This window comes from Plectropomus leopardus, chromosome 18 (assembly GCF_026936395.1).
Source record: "Plectropomus leopardus strain MGB_pleo_1.0 chromosome 18, ASM2693639v1, whole genome shotgun sequence".
NCBI lineage: Eukaryota > Metazoa > Chordata > Actinopteri > Perciformes > Serranidae > Plectropomus > Plectropomus leopardus.
This window is the reverse complement of record NC_142193.1, coordinates 6,248,965-6,260,774: the sequence shown is the minus strand read 5'-3', so window position 1 is coordinate 6,260,774 and position 11,810 is coordinate 6,248,965. Positions and strand designations below refer to the sequence as shown.

Here is an 11,810-nt window from a genome sequence, read left to right as displayed (position 1 = left end):
GCCAAATAACATCCCGAAGACAATTATTGCAGCACTGTATGTGGAGACAGCAGCAGCAAAGCAACATGAACTGCCTGAACTGCCACATCAATACTTTTGCAACTGCTCAAGTTATTTGTAAAGAGTAAATTCTGATGTGTTTTGTTGGATTGGAGCATCACTACATTCTTGTTTGGGATAAAAAGCTGTGAAGCATCCTCCACATTATAATCATAGAATACAATATAGAAAAAAAATCAAGCTAGAAGGAAAATCTCCATTTTGTGCCAAGCACCCACATCCCAGCGTTTTATTAAGCATTTTCGTCATCTTACGACTTATGTTCATAAAGTAACATATTGTGTCAGGAGTCCAATCATGAAGAGCACCACTACCTGATGATCTACAACGTTTTGCTCATGTGAACGCACCCGTGTGGAAGGTGGGGGTGTGGTGGAGGTGTTCAGGAGAGCGGCCTCTTTGTTATGTCCTGCTCTGTCAGGTAGTAGTTCAGGTATCCTCCCAGAGCACCCACAGCCACTGCCGTAATGTGACTGGAACAGCCATCTGAGAGACCAGACGGAAAAAGAAGGAGGACAGAAACCTCAGTCAGAAAATAATTCAATACAGCCTTTACAAGTCAATGTTAAAAAAAACTTTGTACACATTTTTTATACATTTGTTCTTGGATAAAAGTCAGCAAGTTGTAATAGTAAAATGATGTTTGATGTTTCAAATGTTTAGGTACAAATAGTAAAAATAGAAAAGTGTAAACAAAATCAGTTGAAGAAGGAATTAGAGTAAAGAAGGAAAGAAACAAAAACTAAGCCATCTCACAGCAACAGTGATCACTGACTTCTGTCCATCTTCGGTATTATTCATGTGTTATTTCTGCACAACTAGTTTAAACTAAGTAGGACACTTGAGTGTTTTGGCAGCTTAGAATAAAATACACTAATGTCTTAATGTCCCTGTGGGGATGTTTGTCTTGAATACATCAAATATACAATCTACAAATGTATTACGATACAAAAAACAAAACAAAAAAACAATGAATTCCACACTGGCATTTCTTTTAAATGTGTGTGTGACTCTGTAAACTGTCACTCTAAATTCGGTGGTTTTTGCAGGTCCATAAATGTAGCGCAGGTGGAGCTCTCCATAAGTGTTTTTTTTTCCTCAGCAGCAGTTTGTGACTCATGGGTTGGATAATTGATCTGTCAATCCATTCAGAGCTGATTAATGGATGAAATGAGCAGCTGCTGCTGCAAGTGAATGCAAACTTTTATACCCTACAGAATGGGCATTAAAGTTTTCCTGTCACTGTACCTTAAGTTCTGCTGCTCAGTCTGTGCCCAGAGTATGGTCTGTGCTCCAAGAGTAAAGAATAACCAAACAGTGCTCCTAACTAACGTTTTAATCATGGCCGGCCACCACAAATAAATGAAAGTATGGGAAACCCAGCTTACAATGTATTACAATGGTTTAAAAATACAGATACAGGTGAAACTTAATTCAAATTTTAAGGAAAAGAAAGCAGTAGTACGGGATAGGGAATAAGAGTCCTAAAATGTTGTGCAGGCGCAATGATGATGTGACACTCCCTGTCTGATTCTCAGCAGAGAAAGCTCTCTCTGTAAAGGCAGACTTATATATTAAAATGGATCAATCAGTCACAAACTGACCTGGAAGTATTTTCTCCCTTCTCTTCACTCTCCTGTGAGGCTGCAGCTGTTCCAGCAGCTCGTCTCCGATGATCTGAGAGATGATGCTCTCTATGAACACAAGCAACAGCGGAGATAAACTGTTAATCCAGTTTATCCATCTTATAATCAGGTTCATGCTGTTAACAGTAACTGCGATGTAACAAATAAGTCTAATAACTTCTTCATCTTTGTATTTTTAAATATGTTTGGGAGCTCCTTTTATGGATAAATAAGTAGGAGATATCAGCGTTGATCTAAACAGGAAAGATTGGGAACCACTGGGGTAATTCAGAACTGTGCATCAGTGGTAACAGAGACTGAGAGTGAAGAGTCAGTCTGAAGCAAGGTCTGTTTATGGGTTTCAAATACTTCAGCCCTTAAGGCATGATGGAAAGTAGCCCACTATCAAGAAAAATGAAAAACTGTTTGACTCATTAGTGTCCACATAAAAGGCATGATATTTTGAGATAAAATTAACAGAAGATATAAAGACTGAATATTCAATTTGACAGCCAAGCTACCGGTAAATAATGATAAAATGGTGATTCAGATTCAGTTGAGTTTTTTTCACTGATCAAACACTCACTGTCTCTTCCAAAGCAGCCTACTTCCTCATCCTGCAGCCGGAGGATGTGCTGCAGCCAGTCAGCCTTGTAGAAGTCAGAGAAACCAGTCAATCCACAAATCAGGACTGTTAACGGAAAGCAGAGGAACTCAAGTCAGTCAAAACACTCTGAGAGAATTACATGCGTTCACTGTGCAGTTTTCCTCCCATCTGCAATTTCTTAAGCATGGGTATCAATATCTCATGAGAAGACATGTTAAGGCAGGTTGTTGCACAAGAATCAGGAAAGTTTAAAGGTCCAGTGTGCAGGATTTATTGACATCTATTAGTAAACGTGGTAAATGATATTCATTTATGTTTTCATTAGTTTATAAACATATGATAAAAGAGTCATTGTATTTTTGGTACCCTTTCCTTTGTTACTGTCTATATCTACAAATGGAGTGGGTCAGCTTCCACGGAGTGCACCACGTTGTTCTACAGTAGCCCAGATGGGTCAAACCAAAACACTGGCTCAAGATAGGGCAATTTGCTATTAACTTAAGAGTTCTGTCACTTTACTGCTAGATGCTACAAAATCCTGCACACTAGACATTCAATTCAGTTTCTTCTGGAAATTACTAAAATTATTTTTGTTGTTTTCCAGCTTTTGCACAAATTATTAAAAAATGGCAAACTTGAAAAATCCTCACAAAAAACATTTACAGGTGGTGGCAACTGAATATAAAAGAAAAAAAGAAAATTGGCAGTATTTAGACAATTAATTCATTGTATCACTCAATTTTTAATCAAAACTGCCAAATATTCTCTGATTTCAGTGTATATAATGTGAAAATTTGCTGCTTTTCTCTGTTATATCTGTTAAGTTCTTTAATATTTTTTTCGGCGTTTTGGAGGGTTGGTTGGACAAAACAAGACATTTGAAGACATCATCTTTGGTTGTGGGAAATGTTTCTCTCACTCATAAGAATCTTTTAAGGGCTTTTATTGTTTTTATTATAGAAAGCTGGAGAGTGACAGGAAAGGGGGTAGAGAAAGGGGATAACAGCACAGGGCAGCAGATCACATTCAGACCCGGGCCCCTGCAAAAGATTCAACCTATAAAGGGGGCACGCCCTACCAGGTAAGCTAGAAGTCAACCCAGATCTAGAAAACTTTTATTTGTAAATTTTTCAGTATTTTTTGACATCTTGTGAACAAAACGATTAATAGATTTATCAAGGATATAACTGAAACTTTTTCGGACAATGAGAAAAATCAATGGTTGTCAAGTTAACAACAGTTTTAAATACCAAAGTATAACTATCAAATTCTATGATGGGTTTTTTGTCATTTTTCAACTTTTTGAAAGCTTTAAAATTGCCAGAATTGGAGATAGCAGTTTCTTATCTGACAGGCATAACATGTAAAACATATGCAGTCTGGAAACAATAAAATTATTTAAACATTATGAAACATGTGATAATACAAACTACAAAAGACCAAAGAGAAAAACTTAAAAACTCACTGTTTTCGATGAAGATGTCGACCGTCTGTTCGGTCAGACCGTCTCTGATGATGTCCTGGTTGGTCTTCATCATGTTGGAGCAGAAGATCTTCTGGTAGCTGCTTTCAGTCATGTTGGCTCGGGACGCTCGAGTGTCGCCTTTCAGCAGATTGGTGCAGCCTCTCTGAGACAGAAACGCAAAGCAGTCAGCATCTCAGAAAGTTAGTGGAGTTAAGATTAAAAATAGAACAATGATTTTCTTAATTTTTGCTAAATTGTTGATGTTAGCATCTGCGGAGAATTCATTCCTTGTGCTGGTGTTTTTTGGAGGACTAAATATTCAAATATGTTCCTCTCCTTTAAGTTAATTTTAGTTTGGATGTCTTTTACTTAGTGTTGGCTATCGAAATTTACTGACGGGGTGCTCTCTGACCTCCTGACCTGTCCTCTAGCACGGCCCACTTAAACATTACGAATATTAAAGGACTCAGAATGATTCATCTGTATATATGCAGCACATATTTAATGTTTTCTCCTTATTTTGCTGCACATTTTTATGTGCTATCTTAACAAAATCAACCCAATACAAGATCAAATCAGTTGTTGCTACATCCCGCGAGTGTGTTACTGAGCCAGAGACAGGTCCCGAAAAAGGTGAATTTTCTCCCAATTTGTCTGTCTGAAAATGGCATTGTGGCAACAGAATGCTTGCGAGACGTGAAAAATGGGTCCAAGATTTACTTGAGTGACTGTTAGGGGTGAGAATCACCAGAGCCTGATGATACGTTATTATCACAGTACAGAAGTCATAATATAATATTATTACGATGTTGAACATGTTGCAATATGCTGAGTATTGCAATGCAGTTTAAAGAGGTATATTACAATTTATTACCTTTTTTAACAGCAAATAATGCCCCCAAAGAAAACGTCTGTTTTATCTAATAAGATAATTAGATCATATTTATTGCAGCAAAATGTATCTAGTGGACTAAAAAAATATATATATTATTATTGTAGCAGGCTACTAAAAGTTAGACTGTTATTTGTGATATAAATAACTCATATAATTCAAATATATATATACTTGGCATCCCTGTGATGATAAAAATATCGTGATACTATGCTGTATCGATTTTTTTTACCCCATCCCTAGTGACTTTGTGGCAAAATAATTAGCTCTAATCTGTGCCCTGTTGACTTTTCCGATTGCAATTAATAGACTCAGGACCTTCAGCTGGTCTCTTAAAGGGGTGGGGCAGAGGCGGAACCACCAGGAAATAACTCTGTGTAAACAAACAAACATGCGTGTAAACAATGCAGTTATTAAATTCTTTTTTATATTTGCTCAAGAAATGTTTTAGGAGAAAGCAAATGCATTCAATGTGTTTTTAGGCCTCAAGGATACACACTATGTAAACATAACTATTTGTTTACAAAAAAAAATTTGCATGGTACTTTTAACCTCGAAAGTGTTGTTAGGCTCGCTGCTTCCAGCACTTATGCTGAGCTAAATTTATAATCCCTTGGCTCGAATGCCGTGGTTAATGCACAAGAAAGAGATTGGTTCTGAAGTGAATAAGTGAATCTCTCACAAAATATCAAATGATACTTTTGATTTTTGGGATTGCCTCAAACAGAATCAAAATCATCACAGCATGGTGATAATCTGTTGTCCAAATGAAAGAAGAATAGCCAAAGCATCATCTTATATCTGTTTTCCTAAATCTGGATTACAAATGCTTTTCAGTGAATGACTAGTTTAACGTCTCACCATTTTTCCGATCATGAAGTAGAGCAGCTGGTGGGACAGAGAGTAGTGTGGACAGCCGAAGCGAGTCATGGTGTCCCTGCAGGGTTTGGTGACGATGCAGGGCGTCCCGTTCATTTTCCTGCTCAGACAGACACACATCAGTTCTCTGTAGAGCTAAAACCCAAATGTGGTTTCTAGAGAATATTAAGTGTAAATAGAAACATTCTTTAAGTTATTTCTTCGTTCAGGCTACAGCAATCGCTGGAGCCATCATGTTTTCAGGTTGTTTTGTCTGTCCATTCAGTTGTCATGAATGTAATATCTCAAGAACGCCTTGAGGGAATTTCCTAAAATTTAGCACAAACGTCCACTTGGACTCAAGGATTATTTAATGCGACTTTGGTGGTCAAAGGTCAAGGTCACTGTAACTTGTCCATCTCATTCTCGTGATGGCAAAATCTCAAGAACGCCTATACTGAATTTTTTCAAATTTGGCACTAGCGTCCACTTTGACTTAACAATGACTTAACAACAACTGATTACATTTTGGTGGTCAAGGGTTGCAGTAACTGAGATCCTGTATCCATATTATTCTCATGAACAAGATATCTCCAGAAGTCCTTGAGGGGATTTTCTCAAATTTGATACATATGTCCACTTGGACTCAAGGATGAACTGATTAAATTTTAGTAGTCAAAGGTCACAGTAACTTCAGATAAAAATTTTTGGCCATAACCCAAGAATTATTACACTAATTATAGCAAAATTGTACACAAATGTAGGATAATAGAATAAAATGAAGTGGTGACATCTTATATCCAAAAAGTCAAAAGTCAGCTTCTCTGTGACATCAAAATGCTCTGCAAAAACACTTTTCTGGCCATTACTGATAAATGCCATAGCTCAGGAACAGAAGGGGAGACATTTGGTTAGACACTGAATTGGTGACTCTAATCTGTGCTGATTGTGTAGATCTTCTGTGCTGCCTGTTTGAAAATGTGTGTGAAGCATCCATGCTTTAGAAGATGTAGCATCTTTGCAATCATCATCCATATTTAACACATTGTCAACTGTCATGGCCACATATGAGTCTGGACAAACATGGATGTAAAAAGTAACTTAACTGGTTTGTGGAGGCACACATCCAGGAGGCAAAATTGTAGTTTTACTTGAAAAACATGCTCAGCACATGGCTTTTTACTTGTAGCCTTTAATGGTATCTGCAGAGTTTTCTCAGGCTGCATGGAGTTCAAAACTGTTCCACCAATCAGAGGGCAGGGCAACGTGACATGGCATTACTCTCAGGGCACAGAAATGACTAAAAACTACTGAGAATTTATGCTTATGTTTCCTCAGAGTTCCACCTCTCTAGATTTTGGAAGCTGGACAAAGGACACAGTTTAGAGAGACTTTAGTAAGTCAAGTTAATACTGTAAATTAATTTATGATCCATGATTTACGTGCATATTAGTGAAAGATTGTGGTCTAAAGACACAGACTGACTGTTGTTGGCAGACGGGTCGTAAAAACCTCTGTCCCTCTCAGATTTCTTTGTTGTTCCATGTGTTAAAATGTGCTCTCACCAGGTTCCCAGCAGCAGGGTCAGACATTTGTCGCTGAGCTGCTCGTCGTAACACTCGGTGGTCATGGTGGAGGGATACACCAGGCTGGGGTCTGTGGAGCTCCACTCCTGAGGAATCAACCAGAATCTCCACGACATCAAGGGCTCAAACTCTGCACGACACACAGGAGCAGATTCTCATCGAGGTAATAACAATTTATTAACCTAAAAAAAAAATGTTTATTTATGTTCATTAACCGTGGAAATTAATGTTTTGTTTTTTTGACTCTGTGACATCTCGCCATTGAGTGTGACCCTCTTCTGACATCATTAATATGCAGAGGGGAAACATTAATATTTTTTATTTATTAGGTTTCATTGCCTGTGCATTGAAAGAGACGCTGTAGAAAAAGACGATCTTAATGAGACTTCCTTATAAACAAAGCTTAATGTTGAACAGTCAGTGTATCTGTCTGTCCTCAGCCTCTAAGTGTTCTGTTTGGCCTTGAATGCTAATATAAAGATGAGAGCAGCAACAACTCCTGCATTTTAAAGAGAATGTAAACACTATATATCTGAATCTTCAGTTAAACTTTGTGCTGTTCACAGTCAAAATGGTTTTTCATTACGACCTTAAGTTTTTAAACTGAGGGAGTATTTTCGATAAGTGTCACAAGTACACACCCAGCATCTGACTGCTTAACTCTCAGTCTAATATCTGTACTGGCTCCTCAGAGCTATTTTTGATGTGACCTGTTATGTTGTTCTGCACAGTTGTTATTAATGATATCTGAGCTGGCAGTTCAGAAGGCTAATATTTCCATTTTTCATGAATGAATGTTGAGTAGTTTTTACTGCTAACGTGGTTATGTGCTAAAGGGATTGTGTACTTTTCTGGTCAACATTGAGTGCAGGATTTCTGGGAAATTAAGTCTTTCTCACCTCTGTAGTATTTGGGGTCGTTCTGCTGCAGGGCAGTGACGGCCTTGCTTAAGCTTTGGTCGAGACGTTTGAGCAGAGCGACTGCGGTGGTTCTCTGAGCCCAGCTGACCGGGTCGCTGTGAGGCCACGTCCGTACTGCCTCCTTCAGCTCAGCTGAGACGCAAAACAACAGAATCAGGATCAGTGGGTCAAAGAGAAAACACAGTCTTTGCATAAATGGTATCAATTTGTGTGAGAAAGATTCATTTGCAAATGTAAATCACAGAAAATGTATCAAAACTTAATATTCAACAGTTCTTCCTGTGTGTTTTTAACCATGCTAGCAGCGTGGCTCTCTGGCTGTTGGTCAGTCCAGACTAAAATATCTCAACTACTATTGGATGGATTGAAAAATTTTACACACATCTGTGGTCCCCAGAGGATGAACCCTGCTGACTTTGGTGACCTTCTAACTTTACTCTTGAGCCACCACGAGGTTCACATTTCTGTTTTTTGAGTGAAATCTCTCAGCAACTTTTGGATGGATTGTGATGTGATGCAGTTCAGATATTCATGTTCCCCAGAAGATGAATTGTTATAACTTTGTTGTTCCACTTGATTTTACATCCATCATCAGGTCAACACTTTCCACTTAATACTGGTGGAAATGCAGGCTGGTTCACTAGACAGTAGAGATAGATTTTGTGAAAAGGGGGTGGCAGAGCTGCTAGCACAACTGTGGACTTTTTGTTTCTGGTTACAGTAAATAAACCAATATAGTACTCTTTAAATGGGGGACATAGTACCAAGATGTTTAAATCAAAGACAAGAAAAAAATAATACAAATATAGAAAAATCAACAAATTGCATTTGAAAAAAACAGTCGAAATTAGTTTTTAAAAACTCAGATGTTTTGAGTGTTTGCTGATCTGAATCCCCAAAGTTACAAAATCTCAGTCATCATCAAACTTTGAGTTTGCTGATCTGAATCCCCAAAGTTACAAAATCTCAGTCACCATCAAACTTTGAGTTTGCTCATCTGAATCTCCAAAGTTACAAAATCTCAGTCACCACCAAACTTGAACTTTGAGCTTATTGACTTTGTGGCAACCCACCAATATTAGTTTGAGTCACTCCACATAAATTCTTAAAGGCAATGAGATGGATTTTGTATTAAACAATTTAGTCATATAGCAGGATAGATAGACAGAAAGACAGCAGTTTATGTTTATCATTTTCCTTTCACAGTTATAATGTAATGTATTCTTTATAAGACAAAAAGCTGTAACATGATTACAAGTAAATTCTGCTGAAATCTAGATATGTTTACCAATTGGCAACTGTTCGTTTTTTCACAAAATTGTGAGAATAATAATAATTTTTTTAAAGGCAAAAACATTGCAATTGTGGTAAAATAAGTATTTGGAGAAAGCATATTGAATTATTTAAAATGTTAACACATTGTCTATGTTTTAAAAAGCATTTTATTTTGGTGTCCCTCTAAAACTTAGACACTCCAACAAGGGTCTGAAGTGTGTGTTTGGTATGAGAGTCTGTAACTTTTAAACAATAGACTGGGTAAATAATTCCCCTAAGAACTCCCTCTTAAGATAAGCAGGATGTTGAACGTTTAATAGCAGTAGTGCCTATAGTAGGCTATATATTTGCCAATAAGTGACCCACTTTATCGTAAACCAACCGTGATAAATAACCCAAAAGACAGATATTTTCCAGCAGCTGGAAGGACAGTGAGAGGAGACTCCTTGCAGCCTGTTTTCCGGCACAGGACGTGTTTACGCACCCTGCAGCATAACGAAGCCCACCACTCCGTCCAGGTTGATGTGCTCATGTTGCCGCTCCAGGAAGGATGCTCCTCTGGAGAGGCTGCTCAGGATGTCATCGATCACCTCCGCCCGCGAGCCGCACACTGCGGCAAACAGAGCCAGCACTGCGGCCAGCCGGTGCCCCGCTGCCCGCATCTTCTCACTCGGATAATCCCAGTCTGGAAGCTCCGGGACAGTTTTTCTTCTCGGACAGAAAACAGAGGACAGGCTGTGGTCTCTCCTCTAACGGGAGGGGGGAGGAAAGTGAGGAGACTGGGGGGAGGAAACAGCTGTGACGTCAGAGAGGCCGTTATTACGAAATGCAAACTTTAAAGAGGGATAGTTTCGATTTTTTTATTCCTCGGACACGTCATTGCATATTATTTCACTTTTATCTCTCAGGATACAACCTCAAAATAGACACTAATCCTTACAAGGTGAAGGACTTACCCAGATCTTTTGTGACTCGGTTACAAGTACTGCATTCAAAAACTTACTTTAATAGCCTAAAAGTACATAAGCAATAACATAAACATAAAAATGGACTAAAATTACCGCGTAGGTTACAAGTAGCCTTTTCATTAAGCAGAATGGCCCACTTTAGAATGATATATATTAGTGGCTATACTGGGTTTTTTTTCTTATAGTTATAGAAACGTATACGTGATTAATCCATAATAAATAATAAAATTAATAAATGATTATATACATAATAAACATTAAAGTAGCCCAAATTGCAACTAATGTTGTAATAAAAGTATATTTACCACTGAATGTGGCAGCATATAAAGCAGCAGAAAATTAAATTTTAAAAGTACTTCAGAACTGTACTTATAAGAACAGTATTTTAGTAAATGTACTAAATTACATTCCACCAGTGCAAGTGCGTTAACAGAGAGATAAAGTGAAGTGTATGCGTTGTTTTAGGAGACCACCAAAGTGTTTTATTCTTATTTATTTCCATATTCATTTTCTTGCCTCTGTCTAAATTTGAATAAAGCCTAAAGTTATTAAACATTCCTGCAAAGAAACATACCAGTATTGCAAGGTGTACAAGGTATAATGTAGTAACCAAAACTGTCATGACAAGTCATCAATATCTGTCATCAGTTATCAAATCAGATACCTGTTTTCCTGCAGTTTTACCTGTCTGCACTGTTGCAGGTTTTGCATGAGGGAACCACACAATTGTAATAAAGTCTACTTTTTTCTTTAAATAAATAAATAGATACAAATATGAAAAAAGTGGAGACAGTAAATGTCTGAAACCATTCTCTAAAAAAAGAAGTTAACAGAAACATAATAGGCAGTGGTGTGTGGATTTGTTATTTAATGAAAGAAAGAGAAAGAAAGCTTATGGATTTCAACAGAGTTCGATTAGGGGGGTAAAGGGAGTTACAATTAGATCCATTTATCAACATAAAATCATAATTTCAAGAATCAAAGGAGCTATTAGGAAGGATTTAACCTAAAAATCCTGTTGAAATCTACAATACAAAAACATGTCTCCATTTAAGACATGAAATAAGCTATTTAAAAGAAATTCTGGAAATAATAAATGCAGATCAAAACCTAAAATTGACGGTCAATATTTCAAATTTGACGTAATATTAGACATACTCAACATATGTCCAGTGAAATGCTTTGTTATTACCCCCTCTAGTATGGTTCTTGAAATAAAAATGCATTATAGTCTACATAAAGTAAAAATACAATTGTATACAACAAATACACAATGTATATTACAAAAACAAACGATATAACAAAAAACAATGTACAAAACTATGATAGGCCTACATTATATGAAGCAAAGCTACAATTTATAGCTTATGAAATATAGCCTATAAACAACAAAGAACAATATACAAAAAAAACAATATAAAACAAAGACCAATGTACACAAAAAAGACAGAAAATATACAACAAAGACCGATATGTACAACAAAATACAATATAAAATACAAACATAGCAACAATACATCCAACTAAAACACAAAATATAGGCTACAACAAAGA

At 37.1% G+C, this 11,810-nt stretch overlaps 1 protein-coding gene across 1 annotated transcript; it reads right to left on the bottom strand.

Moving 5' to 3' along the window:
• Window positions 1-255: 255 nt before the first annotated feature.
• c18h16orf89 (chromosome 18 C16orf89 homolog) lies at window positions 256-10,031 on the bottom strand. The gene is made up of 8 exons (XM_042504519.2): window positions 9,773-10,031; window positions 7,993-8,145; window positions 7,073-7,223; window positions 5,511-5,628; window positions 3,758-3,920; window positions 2,272-2,376; window positions 1,665-1,754; window positions 256-546 (listed from the first exon to the last, which is right to left on the bottom strand). Exons 1-8 carry the CDS (start codon window positions 9,948-9,950, stop codon window positions 443-445), a joined length of 1,062 nt encoding a protein of 353 aa, XP_042360453.1. The 5' UTR covers window positions 9,951-10,031; the 3' UTR covers window positions 256-442.
• Between the last annotated feature and the right edge of the window lie 1,779 nt (window positions 10,032-11,810).

Coding starts and splice junctions, on each gene's coding strand:
- c18h16orf89 (XM_042504519.2), bottom strand. CDS start 9,950: ATGCGGGCAGCGGGGCACCGGCTGGCCGCAGTGCTGGCTCTGTTTGCC. Junction 8,146..9,772: donor GGGCTTCGTTATGCTGCAGG/GTGCGTAAACAC, acceptor TTTGCGTCTCAG/CTGAGCTGAAGGAGGCAGTA. Junction 2,377..3,757: donor CGACATCTTCATCGAAAACA/GTGAGTTTTTAA, acceptor TTCCGTTAACAG/TCCTGATTTGTGGATTGACT.